The sequence below is a fragment of the Ruditapes philippinarum genome, unplaced genomic scaffold (assembly GCF_026571515.1).
Source record: "Ruditapes philippinarum isolate M1 unplaced genomic scaffold, ASM2657151v2 ctg2785_1_1_1_1, whole genome shotgun sequence".
Taxonomy (NCBI): Eukaryota; Metazoa; Mollusca; class Bivalvia; order Venerida; family Veneridae; genus Ruditapes; species Ruditapes philippinarum.
Genome location: NW_026863245.1, coordinates 770 through 23,051, shown reverse-complemented (window position 1 = coordinate 23,051; position 22,282 = coordinate 770). Strand labels below are relative to the sequence as shown.

Genomic DNA, 22,282 nt, shown 5'->3' with positions numbered 1-22,282 from the left:
TTTTCGGGCTGAAATGAACCTGTGGCTTGATTATTTATGCATCATACATATTTAATATGTTCATATACATATTATCTCCGGACAAATGGCAATATATTGTTAAAAATAAATGTAAAATTCATAAAAACACCCTACTTTCGGTTTTGCAGCAGCACGGGCTACCTCTCTTCATTTGAATTTTTATATCACATGTACCCTCTCATTTTTGAACACATAGGTACCCTCAAAGCACGACATATGCTTTTATGTGCGTTAATCGCTAAGTATGTAATATTTTCATAAAAGTAAGAAATATTACATACATACTTAACGATTAACGCAAATAAAAGCATATGTCGTGCTTTCAGGGTACCTATGTGTTCAAAAATGAGAGGGTACCTGTGATATAAAAATTCAAATGAAGAGAGGTAGCCCGTGTCGCTGATTTTTTCAATGCTGATTGACTGTTCACACCATTTTGCGGCGTCTTTGATGTGCAGCATCAACATTTAACTTGTTTTATTTGAAATATTGTGTAATAACTAGCATTTTGAAACAAATTCAACGGTCCATTGTCGTCTGTGTAAACAAACAACTTATTATAAAGAAAGAAAAGCTTCATATTCAGTTGAGAGAGAAATAAACTGCAACGCCCAAATCCGGGTTTTGATCATCTAGGTTTTGCGGTGTTCCAGATATACATTCACCTTCAGCTGTGTTTGTAGCACTTTCTATATCTAATTGATCAGAAGTTGCTGAATATAATCCAAGATCTGGAGTATACACTGTCGGTGCGTAAATTTCATAAATTCCATCTGTTCTTCCAATCTGGGCGACGTTTGGCAAACTTTGGAAATCGGTCAAAAAATCTGCTTCTTGTGTAACGCTGCTTGTCATTTCACTTTCTGGATAAAAAAGTTTTAATTCTATTTTTGTGAAATCATCCATTTCCTGAAATACAGGGTCTATTGTTCCACTGCATTTATATTCTACGCAAAGTGATATGTCTGTTAGATTCTGGATCTTGTATTCTCGTATTCCGAATGTAAAGTTGTGAGTATTTTCATTTGTTCCACCTTTACTCGTTGCTCTTAACTTAATAAACTGACCAGGGGATAAATATTCTATTTCGACTAAAATTCGAACCTTTACAAAACAAACTCTATAGCCCTCTTGCCGTTTTGGAAACCAGGTTCTTTGACTTATTAATATTTGATTTTCTATATTTCCTTGGGTAGGAGAAAAAAATTTATTATATGTAAAAACTTCAGACGTTTCCCCATAATGATATCTCAGGTGGTTTTCGTCTTTTCCTGTTGCGCTACATCGTGAATATCCATCATAAAATGGTCCAATGCTTTTGGACGACATTTGTAGCTTTAGTGTTTTATTATTATCCATCAATTCAAAATATTGATTACTTTGGCCTAGTTCAGGTTTACCAGCAAATAAAACATCGTAACCTTTTCTTCCGTAGTAATGAAGCGTAATATATGCAGTTTCGTTTTCACATATACCTATTACACAATCACTTTCAGGGTAATAAATATAATCGCTGATTGTTCTTAAAGTTGTTTTATTGTCTCTAAGAATATGATATGTTACTTCTATTTGTTTTTCAGGATTCACAATGGATGAATACATTGTTTCATCTTGAAAAAGTCTGATTTTGAAATAACATGGGTTATCGGTTATATCATAAACATAATCGTAATTAAGCCATTCGTTACCAGAGATAATTGACCAGTCTATTTCGCCGATCCACCGTGCTGATTCTTGCCTTTTTCGTCTTCTCTTTCCTGGTCCTTGGGTTATGTACTCCCAAATTCCAGTCTTAGTGTTAAGTCTCCAAAGTTTGACATCTCTGTCCTGAACGTTTTCTCCTGATTCTAATGGAAGATACAAATCGATAACGTCATCTAAAATTAACGGATTTCCAGATAAGTCTTCAAAAAAGAGATTAAATATTGCCTGTGAAGCAAGTTCAGCCCTTTCTCCTTCTTGATTGACAATTTCGAATGAACCTGGAATATTGTTGAAAGTCGATATATTTGTTGGATCAACAAAAGCAAAACTAGCTTGTACAGTTCCTTCAAACTTAGTACCGTTTTGATAGTAAAATGCGTTTGCTGGTATTGAAACTTGGACAATGGGCTTGGAGGCAGATGCTCCTGCAATTAAAGTGTTTTCCGTTGTCGATTCAATCTCAATCGGTTTAACTGTTCTGATCATATTAATTTTCACCCGTAGGTTTCCATTCATTTTGTCGTTTATTTCAATTACCTTGACAGCTGGAAGAAATTGTTTAAGATAAACATCTCTCAAGTTTAAAGTTATTCTCGGAGAATCCTTAGTTGCTACAAAACTAAAGGTACCGGTGTTACTTGTAAAGGTTTTGTATACACCATTTACAAAGACTTCGCCGTATCTTAGTGGGGATCCATCCTCCAATCCAAGTGCTGTTCCAAAAACGGTTAGGGAGGTCGAGGCACAAGCTCCACAGCTACAAGATCGTATTACAATAACATCGAGTTCATAATCTGAACATTGGACCTTTTCGAGATCAGCATCACCTATTGTACAACATGATGTTATGTCTTCATGGCACACATTGCTTTCAGAGGTTGTATTTTCTCTGCAACCTTTCGATATACACTCACCAACATTATACGTTGCCGTATTTGTCCTTGGTTGCACACAGTCATCGGGGAGCGCTATAGTCTTTTGTTGCAAAGCGTCGATACAAAAATCATTTGATATTTCTGTGAAAAGAAACAGTGTTTACTTTTTTACTTTAAATTAAGATTCTATAATTGGAGAGAATTTAAGCAAGAGCTAGCGATTACAATATAAAAGATAATTGAAACACTCAGACTTTCTTTGTTTTATCCATTTCTATGTGGCTACAAAACGTGTTAAATAGCTGACGCCTTCTTTCATCTCACTTATCATTATTCAATCATTAACCCTTAAAACAATGAAGTCAGTCGCGAGGGTGATCAATATTTATTCCTGTAGCAATTCTATAATGATAATGAACTCTTAATTAAATAAAGGGTTTTGAAATATGTTTTTGATCATGATAACAAGTATAACAAATCAAATTTGCTCCATTCTTTATTTTTTATAGATACTGACCAGAAAAGTCTCTTTCTGTAAATTTACAACAACATATTGCATCAACCGACCAATTTATAGCCATATAACTTTTAACTTTTTGAACTTAATACTCAATAGGAACGATCCTTTTAAGATAGTCTACCTTTGACATTCAACGTTGCGGTCGGAGACATAATAGCCCCTGCATTGGTATTGGCTCTGCACTTGTAGCTTCCACTATCAGTCGTTGATAAGCTGAACAATTTCAGTTGATTTCCCTCTGCGTATAAGGTTTCCTCTATAATTAATCCATCCTTCATCCTATTAAAATTGTGATACACTGTTTTTAATTTAGTACGACATTGAAAAGCGCATTTCATTTCATATTATTGATTCATAATTATGTAGCAAGTTTGAACTTGACAAAAATATATACATATATGTTTCACTTTGTTAAAGCCTTTGTAGTTTTAGAAATACAAAATGTATGAATATAATTATTATCTGTCCATTACCATTCATAATAATTAATTGGTGGACTAGCAACTGCGTCACAGCACAAAGTCACATCTTCCCCTACTAATCTGTTCTTTGATTGCGGAGTCTTTGTCAAGTAGGGTGAAACTGCAACAAACAGATACTTCATAAGTTTATTTTATTACTACAAAAAAAACATGTTAAAGTTACATTAAAAAAAAATTTCATGAAAAAGAAATAGCGACATTTCATTAATAAATTGGGTTTCATATCGACTCCAGATCTTATTTTGGTGTCCAGGCAACCAAAATGAGTTTAATGAGCATACAAATGTGCAACCTCATTGTGGCGAATTCGGAAGTACAATTTCTGTTTTCATGAGAAACTCCGCCTTCAGATCACCCGTACATCAATATTAAATCAACAAACATAATTTAACGGTATATTTCCGCATGGTAACGGATATTTTCATACAAATTTAATCTTTTTGTGAGATGATTATTTTTTCTGAACAACAGGCCTAGTGCACCGTGAAGGCTTAGCTTAAAAGGTAAAAGTGTGTTTGCACAAGAAAATCTTGCTGTGTTCCGGATAGCAACTATAACACCGTGACGTAGCGCATACACGAGCTGATTATAGTCTTCATTTGCATGTTAAAATTCGTATACGAACTTTAGTGTTACCGTGGGGTTTTCCATTTAAAAACCTAATTTATGAACAATATTTGATGAGATTTACAACGATACTGTTAAAAAGGTTAATGAAACTGTAGAATGCTTGGTTTTTAGGCCGACGGCAAAATATTTTAACATATTTATTTAATGTAGCTTTAAACATAGCGAATCAACAAACAATTAAAGCGGCTTTTTTAAAACCATGTTTGAACCGTTCTATCAGAATTACCACAATTTTTATATACCCTCAAGATCCTCTTGCCCATAGTTTGTCCTTAATCTACTTGACATTTCTTTAATTGTTTTGCCATTTATATTTATTATTAAAACATCAATAAATAAGAATTCATATTACCTGTCTTTGACATATTAACTAACAAATAGGAAGTAGTAACCAGAACAGCTGCATCCACAAAACCTGGTCTTGACACGATTAGTTCAGATTCAGGGCACATATTTTCGAGTGTGAAAAGACCAGTTGAGCTGCTTTCACCAAGATTTTTTGTCGGTGAGGAACTCCAGTAGAAAACAGCATTGCTAACCGGGTTGCTGGTATCGACTGCTAGTACCCTTCCAGAGACAACTTCTCCATCGCAAAAGCAAATGTCACAGTCGTCATCGAGAACTCCTACATCACACACTCTGCTGCAGTCTAACATTTTAGATGAGATTATATTGCAGTATTATCTACGATAATTCCTTTATTTTTATCAAAACTTTATTTCAATTCCAATGAAGTTACTTTTATTATTTAACTCGTATATATGTAAAATATTTCACCAATCTATCTAATATATATTTAGAATTGAGAAAGACATCTATATTCCGTTTCTTGTCCAATAATTTTAATCATTTGATATATAGAAAAAAACAATACTAGATAAATAATAAAACAAAGAAACCTTGAAATGACAATAAGATAAAACTAGCCTGGACATTTCCATTCGTTGCATGTCTTTTCCTGGAAGCTTGTGCCAATGCAATCAATATCAGAAGATTCTGCCTTGGAACAAGATCGTGTTCTTGATTGAAATCCTCCTCCACATGAAACACCACAACTTTCCCATGGGCCCCATGTTGTCCATTTGCCATACTCTGCAAATATATTTACATCCGAAAACAAAGAATACCTTAAGACTTGTGTCTAATTGTTTTTGTTACCTTACTCGAAATTATAAGTTTTTATAATATTGTTATTGTAAATATTGTTATAAAACACATACCATTAAAGCTTTAAAATGATTGAAATGTATGAATATGATTGTAACATCAACATGGTAACACCAAAGAAGAGTTTATATTTGAACTACAAAAAATAAAAGTTGAGTAAATAACAATATGTATGCAATACATGTTTTAAAATATTTGCATTGGTTATTTTATCAACCATTGCAACTTTATAACATTGAATCATACGTGGGCAAAACTTTAATATATGTACCGTCAGTTCAGGGATACATTTTACAAATCTATAAAATACCTGGGCATGACATTTCGACACAGACTTCTGTCTCAGTGAAATCTCCAAGACATTGATTTGAGTCTTGTCCTTCACACCTTCGGTATCTTTTATGAATTCCAGAATCGCACGTTGATGTACATTTTGTCCAATCTCCCCATGTCGACCATATTCCATCAATGGTTCCTTAAATTAATGTTCAAAAAAGAAAAAAAGTATTTAGAAGTTTAATATATCTTGGTAGGTGTAGGGTTTGCCTAATAAGTTCATAAGATATTGTAACTTAAGAATAATATAAAGATAGTATGTACCTGTTGTTGTCTGGGAAGATGTTGATGCTATTGATGTTGTTTGATGATTTGTAGGTATTGAAATTGTCGTTGTCATATGATCAGTTGTTGTTGTTCTTGGTGGTACTGAAATATTTATGAAAATTATTTGATTTCATATCTTGAAGGCTTTCAAAGTTAAGAGATATGAAAAGTGCGAAAACTTATTTTGTTTGAGTGGTTATTAATATATTTGCTTGCCAAATTAGTTTAAATATTTACAACTGAACATAAAACATAAAAGGGACACGTTAAAATAGATTCGTGTAATTATTCTATTTTTGAACCTGTTGTGTGGTCGCCTTCGCCATCATCTTTTGTTGTTAATACAACTACCAACGCCGCTATACATCCAACAGCTATTACCACTACTACAATTAACGCCACCACAACATTCTTTAAATTTGGTGATGCAGCTGGTTTTACCTCTGCTGTTCCATCTTCAGGCGCTCTACTTATATTTGTAAATGACCTCTCCTTTTCTAGAGAGGACGGTGTTAAACTTCTAAAATTTGCTTGGTATTTTTCGTTTGCATTCATCGCCTCCTAAGATAAGAAGACAACATAAAGAAGCCATTGAATAACAAGAGCATCGCAAAGCGGGACAGTATACGTCCAAATGTAAATTTGTTTGAGAAATCAAAAATAATATGTTATTAATGGTAGAGACCCAATCAAGAAACTTGTCTGAAAAATGTTTTATCTTAATTATCCTTAAGATACTATATGACCTCCAAGGTGGAGGCATTTTTCTCCCTAAGTGCATGATTCATACAGCTTTTATAGAGGTCTTCTAGGCAATGTTATAACAAAAGTCTAGTTAAAGCAAGCGAAATCCGGGGCAGTAACAATTTTAACCTGTGGGTCATGATTGATATAAATGTTGTAGAAATCTATAAACTGATGCTACATCACTGTACATGCCAAATATCTTAGTTTCACATAATAAGACTTTAGTGTGTTTTCCTATAATCAAGTGACCCGGAGCGGACCTATTTTGATTCCAGTGGCATGATTTATGTCAATTTTGTAGACGTTCACAAGGTAATGCTACATGCTAAATGTATTAGCTCTTGGCATTGTAGTTTCACAAAATAAGTTTCAGATGTGCTTCCTATATTAGTATTTATAAATCAAGTGACGGGGCGAGTCGGGGCTAATATTGAACCAAAGGGCATTATTCATATCAGTTTTATAAGGTCAATAAGGCAATGCAACATGCTAAATATCAAAGTTTTAGACATTGTAAATTCATACAATGAAACTTAATGTGTTTTAAACATGTCTATATCACCGGGCGTGGTCAATTTTGTCATGTACACCGTGTCATTACAAAAAAAACTTTCTGCCAAAAAGTTTTACTTTCTCTCTATCGTTTCGAAAGATACAGAGCAGACACAACGTTTTGAAATTATTAAATTAATAAGTGACCGAGCGTGACCTTGACCTGTGAATGGTAAAACCTTTAAGATCTAATCTTAAATTTGCCGAAAAGGGATGTAAAACCCGACAATGTCATACTCAATATTCACGTCAATGCTTTATAGTTGCAACGTCTATTTTCTTTTGAAAATGCCGTCACCAAAGCGTCCGGAATACGGCGTTAACATTTTTCATATGTTCACATTTGAATTGATAAAAGGTATATAATAATTAGAGGATATTGAATGAGTGTAAGTTCATTACTGAATTTATTGCACGAGTTGAATAAAATTATATTATGCGAGCCTCTGGCGAGCATAATATTATTTTATTCAACGAGTGCAATAATTCAGTAATGAACTTACACGAATGTAATATTCTTTTTATCACATACCCAAAATAAAGACCGTTTAAAGTGAAATAAGAGTCATTTTCCATTGACGCGCTTATAGTAGAACGCTAACATTTAGCGCGTCTTTACACTATGATTACATAACGCTAATGACGTCACGTCAAAATATATGCACGGCCGTGCAATACCATATTTACGTAGTCGTAAAATCGGCACGGGTGTGTGATACATGTAAATATCCAAAAGTATCGAACAAAATGTTAAATTTAGAGTGACACGACGTCCTGAGAGGAAACACTATATAACAAATTGCATTTATCTAAGGCTTATTTCATATGATTTTTTGATTTTCTCAACAAACAAACAATAGTTGAAAAGTCATTTCTTTGAATTGCTAGCACACTTAGGGAAGGATACCCATTACAAAATTTAATACACTGAAAAGAACATCAAGACCCAATTAAGAGCATAGCTTATAGCTAAATAGCTTTCCTTCTTGCCTGTAGTTTTGAAATGATTAAAATAATAATAATAATAATAATGATAATAATAATAATAATAATAATAATAATAATAATAATAATAATAATAATAATGATAATAATAATAATAAAACAAATAAAACAAGAAACTTCTTGAGCTATAAAGATCTACGTATATATATTTCTTTGACCAAAAATAAATGTACATACATATTTTTGCTAGTAAATGCCTGCACATTACGAATATTACAGAAAACATTTGAAAGTTTTACATATATTGTCAAATGAACGTTGATAATTTATAGTACAAGACAATACAATTTAGGATATTTCTCAAATTTCAAAAGGTACCTTTAAAAACTCAAGCATTGAAGATACGTAATTGAGTGTATAAAATCATTGAATCGCATACATTGTTTTTCTTTAAATATAAAAATCTTACCAGTAAATCCGGCCACTGTAAACAAATGATAGTATGATACATAAAAAATATTAGCTACTAGTTGGTTACATTATGGTTTAAGTTTAAAACTTTGTACTCCGACTGACTGTTTTAAATAGCTTTTCCTTTAGCCGATCATGCCAGGCTGGTCGAACTGCGCAATAAAATCAATTTCAGCTTATATAGTCACACGTTTACCGAATTTTAAGGACTTTTGTAAATTTCATAAGAGTACTAAAATAAGCATTGAATCATTGTCTTAATAAAGAATACACGTCTCATTGTGGCCATGAGCCAATGACGCGAAACTAATACATATATCCATCCCTGCATTCTTGAAGCTATTACAGAGAACCCTACCAGGAACAATAAATCAACAAAAATTGTATTAATTTAGTTTATGCTATTCATATATCAACTGTATTTATAATTCTTTATAATTTAGGGTTATGACGACAAAAAGATTGAAAGACGTAATATATTTCCCTTCCAAACTATGAATTATAGTGTAAAATATGTTTATTGACTGATATAAACTAAAATTAAATAATATATATTTAATATGATTATAAATTAATTTGTTAAACGCACATATTCAACAATGATCTCTGTTTAGTATAATTTCGTTGTGAACAAAATTAATAAAGTTAAATAGATAAATAGAATATTGCGTTTGCATTTAACATGGACATTTGAGTTTCCTTCATTGTTTCATTTTACATATTAAATATCTACCAATATATATAATATTTATATTTATTTGTAAAATGAAAAAAATTGTTTGCCATCGATCTTAACAAACGTTTAAGTATCTTATTTCAGTGTGGTATGAATAACAAAATCATATACTACATTTAGTAAATTAAACGACAAACGCATTCATCTGTGTGGACCAAACAATCAATTGTAGTAAAGTCATTTGATTTAAAGGTTTAAGCTAAATTAAATGATATCTGATAATCTAATGCAATGCCTTTTTGTTCAAGCAATTTTCAAGCAATTCCATTTACCGTTATTAAGAAAGCAAGGAATCAAGGAAGTTTATTCATTTCTAAATGTATTAAAACTTACTAAACAGTAATGGAATTATCTAAAAAGTATGAAAGAGAACACAGTGCAATTTCAATGAGAGATCTCTTACTCAGAGAAAAATCGTATTCAACAGTCAGTGAAGAACTTTTTTCAGACGTTTCAAATAAATTTGAAGGAACATTTCAAAATATACCACCGTCGTGTCATAGTATAGACCGTGGTAGAAGCACTAGAAGTGGTTCAATCAACACCACTACCAGTAGTCAAGCTCCTCTTGTTGAAATCAAATCATCTGTAAAACCTAAAATTAAAAAAGTATGCAAGTGTGTTTTGATAGCAGCTAATATATGCCTGATTATAGGATTAAGTGTGGCATTGATTGTTGTTTCAACTCGGAATAATAATGATGAGGAAAGCGGATACGACAAACGTAAGTAAGAAAGAAAACTTTGCTTTTGTCATTTCTTTTGCATAATGATTTGTTTAACGATTAATTATTTCGTTTACATATGATTTGAACTAAAACCACTTTTAATCAGGTTTCGTAAACCTGTTGAAAAAAATGCATCAGATAACTTAACATCTATAACAACTCGTTTTTCTTATCATTTAAATCTCATACCTTGCTTTTTGTTTACTTTTTGGTTTAGAAAATAAAGGAAGTACAACTGCACTGCCTGAGTATCACCGCACATCAACTTCTGAAAAGACAAGCGAGAGTACCACGCAGATGCCACTTCCACAAGAAACATTGTCAACAGTTACAACTAGCACAAGTTCATCAACATCGACACATACGCAAGAAACAAGTGCACCTGTATCGACAGCTGCGCAAGAAACTTTGTCGACAACATTAAATGGTCACAGTAGTAGTGAGTCGACACATCAGCAAGATCAAACGTCAACAATCACAATGATTGAATCCGGTAGTAGTACGACTTTAACCTCAACATCATCATCAACAACTCCAAGTTCTACACTTGGTAAGATAATTGGTTATATTCTATTTAAAAGAAATATGATTACTTTATTAAATAAAATAAATATGTACGTGCTTCATATAGAAATATATGTTCTTTTCTTCTTTTTTAATTAAAGTTACTATCCCACATATTGTCGTTTGGGCGTTTTTGAAATAAAATGTCATTAAAAAAATAAAATTTAACCATAGACTTGTGCATTTATTTGGAACTAGATGATAAATAAATGTCTTGTCCGAAGAAAAACCATTAACATTTTTGCTATGTTTATGATGCTGTAATTTTAAACCGCTGTAACGTTTTATTTTGTAAATATTGGCTTAAATTATACACACACCCGTTAACTGGTTGCAGGTAGATCCGTTGGTTGTGGGTAGAACAGTATTGGTATGCGCTTGGTATTGTTTTTTATCCTGCAATCTATTTCTGCACAAAATATCATAGAAAAATATGTCTATAAAAAGAGACAAAAAAGAAGAACAAATATTGGCCATCCGATGTCAAACTGCTATTTATATATTAGTAAGTTCTACCTGCACCAAGCTGTCCTCGCAACATGTTCACGGGTGTGATAAAAGGGTTGCTGTTCATAACTGTGTCAAGTGAAACATAACAACCGTTAGGTCACAGTTATCTCGTAAAAACTGCAAAGTTCACTTCTATGCATATTTAATAACTGTAAACAAATATGTTGATGTTTTTCAACCCGTTTTGTGGGAGAGTAGCTTTAACCATGATACGTAGTTGATTGTCAAATTTATATTAATATTTAATAGTGGCAGAAATGGTAACCTTACTTACCATTACTGTTCACGAACATAATCAATCTGACATGAACCCTTGCAATTCTATCGTATAAGCAAAACAATAAACAATATGACAGGTAGATTTTGATTTACTAACAAATATTTAAATACAATTTTGACTTTTTACTCTAAAAGGATGCAAGCGGTAAAACATGTGTTAAAATATAAAATCAGGAATTAAATATGTCTTATAAGATAACCGGCAGACTGACACAACAACAACAACACTGTCCGTAGAAAAATGTTTAGAAACCCTAAAAAATAAGAATGCATTATCTGGTCTTAATTATAGTATTCATATCAAACAATTCTTTAGATAATATCTAATAAACTGCATGATCAGCTAAAATGTTCTCTATTTAGTTGCGTCTAAGTATTACGATAGCAAAACAGTGATTTGCATGTTTTATTGTTCAATATTGGCATCTATGTTGAAATATGGTTATATATTTTAGAAGATTATTGTTATGGACTGATAAAATGATATCTACAAGTCATACATTGGCCTTGCAATTGTAAACGATTAAAACAAAGTCGGCCCATAATAATTTTATGTGTTGCATTTTGGCATTATATGAATAGCATGCCTAATCTAAAAAAGTCTGAAAACCCCTAAAATTTACATCAATGATATCACCTTGTCTTGTCCTTGTATATTTTAAAGCAAGGTCAACAGAAAATACAGACGAAAATCTTTGGTTGAATTGATTTTTTTGCCAGATCTAGATTTAACGATTATTTCGTTTCTGTTGAATTCAATGTAGTTTCTGGCAATGATATCCCACCATTTCCATTTGATTAGGTAATCATTTAATTAAATTGTTTTATAGCTAGGGCGGCCTTTAGCTTTTCTAAAAATTAAATATGTTATTTTTAGATAAATCGTTTCATATCACTGTCAAGTCAAAAGAATTAAGTAAGAAAATGTAACTTGCCGTCGAAAAAACTCATAAACAATAAGGAGACTCCCCGATACCTCTAATCTACCGGTCCCCTCTCTATATCTAAATTAGTAAAGCGAATAATTCGTTACCAGATCTTTTTATTTAGAAACGAACGTCACTGACTCGTTATAAAACTGTGGGAACGCTGTTTAAAAAAGGCTTAATAGTGATAGGACGCATTTTTACAAGATAAAATTACTATACTTAAGGACAATGAAAACGCACGGTCGGGATAATTGCATTTTAACAAGAAAAATATATTTCTTTTAAATATTTTTTCACAGTTTCATAAAACCGTATGCATTCCGGTCATTTAGATACCAAATATATGAAAAATGATCGCATTTTAATGAAGCTATTGCATAATGAAGACAGTACCCGAAAAATCAAAAGTAACACTTTTGGCTAATTGTGATAAGATCACAACAGAAAACAGATTGAACCAATTCATGGTTACTTTATGAAATGAAATTATTTATTTTTTTAAACTGTTAATTATTTACTTGTTTTCACACCTTTCTAGCAATGTTAGATACAAATGAGCAATTAAAATCTTTCTGAAAATGAATATTAAACTATGCCAATGGCCAGTTTTAGAAATCATAAAAGCTCACATGCAAATTGCATAAACACACTTTTCCTCTAGGTGCTTAATTTCAAACACTACTGAAGACTAGCTAGAAAATTGTATGCAATGGTTCTGCAAAGAAATAACCGCTGGGTAGATTTAAAACAGATTCCGTCTGGTCTATCTTACAAACAAAGCGCCAACCGTTTTGGTGTCCATCGGTCTACAATTTCTCGGCTTCACTAGCGTTTTCGCACTACACTACAGGCCGAATGGCGTCAGATTCCACAGGCGACTATCCGCACCGTAAGGTCTTTGAGGCGACGATGTACATCTGTAAGAGACGCTGATAGGGGACATTGTCGTTTCTAAAGATCCCGACGGTGACATATTACGAATAGACATTTATGAGTGACTTTGTTTTAGATTTTCATTTTGGGTTTTTCCTTTGTTAAGGTTGCATTACTGTGATGAAAAAGTGTGATTTTGGGATTTTCACCTCAGGTTCTTCGATTTACTGGTGTACATTTAATTTAAAAAAAATTGAATTATTTTCAGTTGTTAAGTTTGCGTTTTGTATAAAGTTATGATATATATCTAATGGAGTCGTTAGTGTTTTGTTTTCATGTAATAAAATGCATAAAGTGCGGGCGTGCGTTTTCATTGTCCTTAAGTATATTATACTTACTTTGAAACAATAATGAATTGCTTTCTCAACAGAAAATATAAACTGAGGGCCACTTTAACAGTAATTTAAAATACTTTCGGGATTTGTTTAAATGAAATGGAGAGTCTTTTGTTTACGTTTTTCATTCAATTATGTAGAAAATGCTTCGTCATTAAAACGACAAGATTACTTGTCCGAACATTTTTTTTGGACCGTTGGTTCCAATACTTTTTAGTGTTGAGGAGGATTGTATGCTACTTAAATTAGAACTGATTTCAATGAGAGGCAATACACTTTCTATAACATCTAATGAAAACCCTCAATAAAACCGTGTCAGCAATTATCAATTAATTGTTTTTCCTAACCAGAATTTTAAAACACACATTTATGATTTTTGTCACTTGTACATTACATTTGAATATCAGTGTTTGAGTATCTGATTCTAACCTTGCTTATTTGCCAATGACGCAAATCTATCATCAGTGCTTATTGTTCTGGAGCGAGAACCTATGTCTTTCATCTTTAAAAATAACATTTCTGTTATATCTTTGCAAGGGTATTTCACCTTGGCCGCAATAGATAAATTCCAATTTATTTTAATCTTGCTAATTTGCCAATTGGCGCATATCTATGAACAATGCTTCTTTTGTTTTAGAGAGAGAAGATGTTTTTGTCTCATAATTTTAAATTGAACATTTCAGTCATAACTTTGCAGGGGAATTCACATTGAATGCAATAATTAGATCACATCACTTCCTTGTCTGTTATTGAAAACAATAGGATATTATGCGTAAAGAAGTCGAATTGATCAAAGTTGTAAATGCTTTTTACATTGTATAAAATGTCTCAAACAATATCTTAAATACACGTTATGTGTTTAGCTCAAACTTAATGTTTTAAGTAATAATGCATTTTGTTAACTTTGTTTACAATGTTATAAAATACAGTATCCAATCGCTCTAATGTAACGGATATGCGTTTCAAATTAGTCACGACTTATAAATTATATATTGTTTGTACCCCCGTTAAAGTTCTTTAAAAAGAAAACAAAAACTTAAAATCAATACTAGAAAAAATGTACGCAAAGGTAAAGTCGGGAAAGTTACTATTTAGTAACCTAAGACGAAACGACATGGTCATTTACATTTACTTAGTACTACATTGTACAATATAAAATATCTATCAAATCTAAACATAAAGAAAATAAATTGAATTAAATGCCGATACAGTGTTGAATCATATGATTTGAAAGACTAAAGCATATCAATTAGATAGTGAAAGTGAAGCATAATAGGAAGCCAAAATAAATGATTAATTATTTCGAAACGTGTGCGGATTAATCTCTTATCTATTCCTTAGTGTTATGAACTATAATTTTTTACTTAAAATCGTAATAACTGTTTTAAGATAATTTGTTTTAATAGAATCTGAAATAAAAACTGTATGAACAATTTTTGTAATTTAAGAACTGTCACTGAATCTATTGACAAAGTTAGTGTAAATTACAATCAGAATGAATCAAAACCAGAATTCAGGAAATATGTTCATCACACACATACACACACGCGCACACACGCACACACAAACACTACTCAATCAATTAAGTGAAAAAGATAATATTATATTTCTCATATAATTTTCTCCTATATAAACATTTAGGCATATGGTTACAATGGGGAACGTGGACAGACTGCAGCGCCACCTGTGGAAATGGAATTCATCTTCGATATCGTGAATGCGACAAATCGGACTTTCAAAATACAGTTTGCTCAGGGAATTATGTCGAAGTAAAAAGTTGTGTAAATACAATTTGTCCAGGTGATTTAATTGTGAATTTTATTTTTAGAATAAATGTGTTAACATTTCAATGCTTTAAGTAGCTGAAAAGACAAATAGATTACTATGATCTGGACAGTATAAATTATTCAGTTATGCATATTTGCTTAATATAAGTGATGTACAAATTAAACAGTACTATTTCTTAACCACTGTAAATATATGACAAGTCACATATAACACTTATTTTTGAATTGCTGAATATATATTTTAATGTAGATCTTCATGTATATGTACATGTCGTCTGCTAGTATTTAGATATATTGTATTTTCATATGCTTATTTGTTCAGCTATAATTGCAGAACTTTCCGGCTTATAAGTGGTTTTAATAGCTTTGTATAGTGTGTATAGCCATAAAAACACAATGATATCGTAAAATGTCGTCAATCAATTTCATTTTATATTTTAAAGTATGTGTGAAATGTGTATCAAATGTATTATTGTAAGCAGAATATGGGTTATGGACACTATGGTCGTCATGGAATGACTGTGATGTCACTTGCAGCGGAGGTACTCAGTCCCGTTTAAGAACCTGTAATAAAACTGTTTCTGCATTGAATTGTGTTGGAGACAGTTTACAACAACGACAATGCTCCGTTTGGAACTGTCCAGGTATTTCTAAGCATTTTAAATGATTGACATTGTGACCCTAAATCAACGATTTCATGTCATATTGATATTTTAGTTTATTAAAAATCTGTTAACAAAGTGATCCCTCGGTTTGATTGAATCTGTACATGAGGGATAATGAATAAGTGCAACATCCCTCACGCTCCCTAGCACCGGCTTGAGCAGTACTCAATTCTCAACACTTAATAGTGCTGCCATCAATGATCCCGAAGGACCAGAAAAATATAAAAGTCTTCCGATATTTCTAATAAAATACAAAATATAACGCTCAATTAATATTGCAGGTAATATGTTTAAAAGTTCAAAATACCGGTTTCTTGTGTTATTCCAGATTGTTCGATTATATGTAATGAAGGCGAGCTAACCCAAACTTGCGACGAGTGTTTGTGTAACAAGACAAGACAAGGATATGTTAAAACAACGATGAATGACACTGTATCTGACGCTGCTATTTTTATAAACGGAAGTCAGTTCAGAGCTATTGCATACTCTGAAGATTTTGGAATGTTTTCAACAGATGTCGTTTGTGATGATGCTAGTATTTACGTCGAAAAATCAGGATATTCTACATCTGCTTGTCAAGTCAGCCTGAGGAAATAATTTGCAATGTCAACAAAAAATGGTATGACATTTACGAATTCTAAAGCTATTCAAATATGTAAAATATGATAAACAATGAACGCAACCCCACCCGACTCAGTAACAAGAGCCAGTGGCAAGGAGCCCAGGAGGATCCCAACACCTTGTAACGTTGTTATAATAATAATAATAATAATAATAATAATAATAATAATAATAATAATAATAATAATAACAATGTTTATAATAATAATAATAATAATAATAATAATAATAATAATAATAAATATAAAAAATAATAATGATAGAATAAAATAATAATTTTGATCTTGAAACCTAAACAAACATGTTTTAAAAACAAAACACTTCTACCATTAAATTTAGAAAAAATATCGCACTTCTGTTATTTCTATTTTCTTTCATTATCAAAAAAAACCCAGGAATTTTAATGGTACAGCCCCAATAAAACTAGATAGAAGGGAATGATAAATTTTTACTCTTGTTGCTCATCATCAATGCATCCCAAATGTCATAATTATGATGGGTATAACACTCTATTTTTAAACTCTTTTATAATTTAAAAAATCCAAAAGTTTTATTAAGTTATTATAAAATTTCAAAACATGAATGCATAAAAAATTTTAAAATACTATAAAATCATTTTTTTAAAAGAGGTTCTATCAAAATTTTCTAAGCAAAAAATTGCTTATTTTGATATTGTTTATTATTTATATTGATATTGTTGTCATTTTGCCTATTTTCAGGAACAGGAAAATTGTTTCTAAAATAAACCCATTTTTTTCCTTTTTATGGCGAACATTACCCCAGCCAATTTTTCCGATCTAATCGGGATATTATAGATTGGGGCGAACTCTAAATCCCTGGAAGTTTTGATTGAGGAAGCAAACTACTTTTAAAAAAGGTATATAAATAAAAAATTGTTCATTCATTGGGATACAATAAAATACATTTACTTAAAATTCATCTTTAAAATAAAAAAAAAGGGCCCCGGTTTTACTTGAAGGAAAATTTTCCAAATTTTGGGGGTATTTCCAACAGTTTTTTTAAAACTTTAATCGAATGTAAAAACAAAAAAACTTAGCAAATAAAAAAGTTTATAGTTTTACCCCTCCCTTATCAAATTTTAAATTTTTAATAAAATATGTTTTTTTACATATAAAGTTGTTATAAAATCACAAAAATTTACCCTTTTCTCTTATACTTTTTAATTTTTATTTTTTTTAAATTGAATTTCCCCTTGGTTAAAATTTTTTGCGAATTTACTCTGGGGCAAAAAAAATTTATTTTTGCCAAGATGTATAAAACCCAAATTCAATACAGCTTTCTTTACGAAGTTTTTTTGCAAATAGACAGTTTTGTAGAAGCCCCGACCTTATTGAATCTGGACATTTTTCTTTGTTTAAAAAATCAAAATTTGGGTTTCCATGGGCAAATTTTAACCCAATACTGTTTTTTGGGGAGGAAAAATTTTGTCTTTCTAAGTGTCAAAGCCCCCCCTTTGGGAAATGTAGTTTTTGACGATTTACGAATTGTAGGTACTTTATACTACGGAACAAACGAATTTTTTAAATTCGGGTTTTACTTAAATGGTTTTTTAAAACTTACCCAACAAAAAAATTTTTAAACGTTTTTTGGGTTGATAAACTTTTAGGGTTCACTGTTATTACTGTCATTAGCAACAAATACCAAACAACAAACGTAATTGATGTTTCAGAAGGAACAACGGGGACAATTTACACAAATATGTATATTGCGAGGGAAACATGTACGTTCGAATTAAATGCTACGGAGTATAATATAATTGATATAGAAAAATGCGAACAAGGTATTGACATGACCAACTCCCTGCTTATAATGAATGTTTCAGCTTATTCATTCATTGACAGTTCCCTTAATATATTTGATGGCATTGTAAAAGTATATTTAACGTTTCTAAATGCTACAGATGTACCTGAACTGGACATCATGCCTGGAATGCTTTATTCTGTTAATCAAAATGGAGAAAAGGTTCATATTACTTCTATTGGAGCTTTTCGGTTAGCCTTTTATGACACTGCACTTAATGTTTTGAAAATTGGTAAACAAATTAGCTTTGTTTCAAAGGAAACGATCGAACCGCCGGTAAATTTATTTGCTCTACAAACATCGAACGGACTTTGGTTTCCAGTAAGTGATGAATTACCTGCTCAGTTAAATGAACTTGATTTTAAATCATACATAAACATTGGAACATACATACATTTAAAAAAGGAATGTTTTTTCAATATCCGCATTTATGAAGATTATAATCATTTATCTGAAATAACAAACAGCAAATATCAATTGTTTATCCAAGCATTGCATATTGATGGCCATCAAGCATTTGAAACATACGGCCATACATTTAGTACAAGTAGGACATGTTTTAAAACGATCTGCGATGAAACGAATGGTTTTATTGAAGTCTGGATAAGTAATTTTGAGAAAAACACAGCTGAATACCTTTTGCCTGCATACCAATCTGATAACACAAAAATAGGATTATCTTTTGCACAACAACAATTAATCAGCTATTCCGCAAGTTCATCTGATCCTCATTTAGAATTAAAATTCAAAATAAGTTCAAATGGACCATTTTTTGAAACTCATCATTCTTGTATCACAAATACACAAGATGGAAACCATTTTAAATTTCATTTCCAGAATACTTTAGAAGATGTTTACACATTTAGACATTTCAATGATTTAAGCTCATATGACGCAAACGCTGTTAAAGTAGTGAGTCAAAGGGTCTGGTATCCAAAAAGACAAGAGGGACATCGAGTATGTTTTGTGAAGATTAAGTCTATACTTAATACACATAAAAACATAAAAGTTCGTGTGACTTCGTATGGGGGAACAAACAAAAACATATCAAATGAAATATTAGGTATCAGGGAAACGCATATGTCAAATTCATCGTCTGTCTGTTTGGAGTATAAATGCAGCGGAACATTTAACGAAGAGCACTCTAATAATGATTTTGATAATACAAAAGTAGAAATTCAATATATAAGTTCAATACCAACTGCATGTGCTATTGAAAGCTATAGTGAAGAACTTATAAGCAAGTTTTCTGAGATAAATCCGGAACCACAAAACGAAGCAATATTTGTATTTTATGCTCCTACTGCAAGCTCACCAAGCCTTGGTATATACTCAGCAACAACATCAAGTGAAGATATCGAATCAGCTCGGAGCACGGCTAAAAAAGAATGTCAGTCTGGAATTCCAATGGACATATCTTCGGATAATCCTGACATTGGAACAGCTGTGACATTTTCATGTACATTTAATTGATCTCCCTACATAGTTGTAACAAAATGTAAAGGCAACAATTTACATAATATCATTCATGATTCCGTTTAGATTGTCGATCATGTTTCTTACAAAACTGAAGTTATTGTCAGTTCTATTATAAAGTTTGTTATTCTAATAAACATTAGTATTGATATATTTCTGTATATTCTATGATGACAATATGCATTTGTTATCAAGTAAGTAAATTTTCTGAAAGAGTGAAGATAAATGAGAGAATCACCGAACATGTAGCACATCCAGGGTAAATTTCAACGATTTGTGCTGACATATTTCTTGAAATTTTGTGATATAAAAAAAACAGTACTTACTGTTATTAATGTTAACTTTATTTACATGTATTACGAAAAAATCGGTTTTACTGTGTCTGGGCGTAATAAAAAATAAAAAGTGTAACAACTTTCCCGCTTGGCTTTAGTGTAATGTTGTTCGCAACACCAATTTATTGGAAAGAATAATCCAAAAAGAATAACATCTGAGATAAATTGCGGGCGTTGTTTCGATAGAGTGTACGTACTTCTGCTTGGCTGCATGTATTTTTTTCATCATCTGCATTTAAATAAAATGATAAAGTCTGAGACGATCATCTGAAACGTTCAAATGTTAACAAAAATTAAATAATTAAAGAGCAAACTATTTACGGAAGGCATTCGTTGCCAAAGTTCCAGACATGTAAAGTGTTCCGTTTGAAAACTTCTTTTGAAAATGCGAACTTGTATGCCTAGCATTTTATACTGTATCTTTTAATCGAAGATAACACGTTTACATATAGATATAAACAATTAACCTAACATGAAAAAATACGAAATAAAAAAATTACATGTTCGTACTTTCCATTTAATATAATACATAAAAATATCACACTTATCGATATCTATATGTATGCCTAAGACATAACAATTGTAAAATTCGAAAACAGAAAATAAAGTTTAAAAAACGTGTTTCCAGTAATAAATTTACAAAGTAACATATTTAATAGGATAAGAGTAGATTCACAAAGTTTCACAACTATTTAAAGCTATGTAAAGTTCTATTGTACAGTTACTACGACAGAGATGCGTCTCTTATGTGAATACGAAGTACACAAGAATCACGAAGGAAGTTTTATTTTCATTTTCTCGGATTGAAGTTGTAGTACTTTTTATTGTTCTTATATTTGAATGAAACTGTGTTTGTACAAAACACGCTTAAAGGGACTCCACTGAGGTTTTTTGACGTGAAGGGACCAAAAATATTTTTTTCAAGATTTTTGTATAACTAGATGTATGTCTAGACCAATAACTCGTGTACAAAATTTCAAATCATTCGCTCTTACTCTGTTTCCCAGAAATAATCAATTTTGTTGTGAAAATTGGCCCAATAAATGAAAACCGTTTAAACGCTTTTCACTCAAACCGGCCATAAATTGCATACAATCGATTATCAATTTAATACCGTGTATATTTATATATCATCTATTGCTTGGTTTCAAATTCAAATGTACTAGTTGATTTAGAAAGAATTTCAAAATTCATTATTTTAGGCTGTTGGACCTCAGTGGAGTTCCTTTAAGCTTTGTCACAGAATCAAACATTTCATGCTTTAAACCTTCTTTGACTTTAACAGTTGTTTTGATGACGTGAAATGTGACGTCATTGTTTTAGTTTACAAGTTCACTTACTCGTGTTCAGCGGGCCGATAATGATTACGAGTTTTCGGCCTGGACTGCAAGCTCATAAATGTCACATGACACTTAAATCAATGTAAATCATAGGCGAATTTGTTACTATATATCGTAACAAGTGCATTAAAATAAATAGTCACATTAACATTAAATCATTCTTATAATTAACAAATAAATAGCTTTTTAAATAATCAAGTTATGAATTTGGACATTAGATTTTAACATTACGACTCAGAGTATGAACGACATAAAAAGGTACACCTGTTATTAAATACAAAAAAATACCAGGGGGAGTGCCGTTCACGGAGTGAAGCCCTAGAAAAGTGACGTAATATCGAAAAGAAAAAACACGTCGGGCGCGCCAAAACTCTTCTTGAGTGTAAAAAAAATATTTATCCTAATGAAATGTAAATCGAACCTCAAAGAAAAAGTTGCGAATGATTGCAGCTCGACAGATTTCAAACTGTTAGATGTGTACAGAAACAATATCGTGTAGATGCTGCT

At 31.5% G+C, this 22,282-nt stretch overlaps 3 protein-coding genes across 3 annotated transcripts; 2 read left to right on the top strand and 1 right to left on the bottom strand.

The window, feature by feature from the left end:
- Positions 1 to 339: 339 nt before the first annotated feature.
- LOC132721571 (cartilage intermediate layer protein 1-like) lies at positions 340 to 6,558 on the bottom strand. Its single transcript, XM_060705891.1, has 8 exons — positions 6,305 to 6,558; positions 6,000 to 6,104; positions 5,710 to 5,874; positions 5,160 to 5,324; positions 4,585 to 4,899; positions 3,594 to 3,702; positions 3,242 to 3,399; positions 340 to 2,741 (listed from the first exon to the last, which is right to left on the bottom strand). The coding sequence occupies exons 1-8, from the start codon at positions 6,555 to 6,557 to the stop codon at positions 604 to 606; spliced, it is 3,408 nt and encodes a 1,135-aa protein (XP_060561874.1). The 5' UTR covers position 6,558; the 3' UTR covers positions 340 to 603.
- Positions 6,559 to 9,648: 3,090 nt separating this feature from the next.
- Positions 9,649 to 16,812, top strand: LOC132721573 (uncharacterized). The gene is made up of 5 exons (XM_060705894.1): positions 9,649 to 10,177; positions 10,398 to 10,730; positions 15,372 to 15,530; positions 16,000 to 16,161; positions 16,511 to 16,812. Exons 1-5 carry the CDS (start codon positions 9,796 to 9,798, stop codon positions 16,777 to 16,779), a joined length of 1,305 nt encoding a protein of 434 aa, XP_060561877.1. The 5' UTR covers positions 9,649 to 9,795; the 3' UTR covers positions 16,780 to 16,812.
- A 1,710-nt stretch (positions 16,813 to 18,522) lies between these two features.
- On the top strand, positions 18,523 to 20,097 carry LOC132721576 (cartilage intermediate layer protein 1-like). The gene has a single exon (XM_060705897.1). The coding sequence runs from the start codon at positions 18,523 to 18,525 to the stop codon at positions 20,095 to 20,097; it is 1,575 nt and encodes a 524-aa protein (XP_060561880.1).
- Positions 20,098 to 22,282: the final 2,185 nt, after the last annotated feature.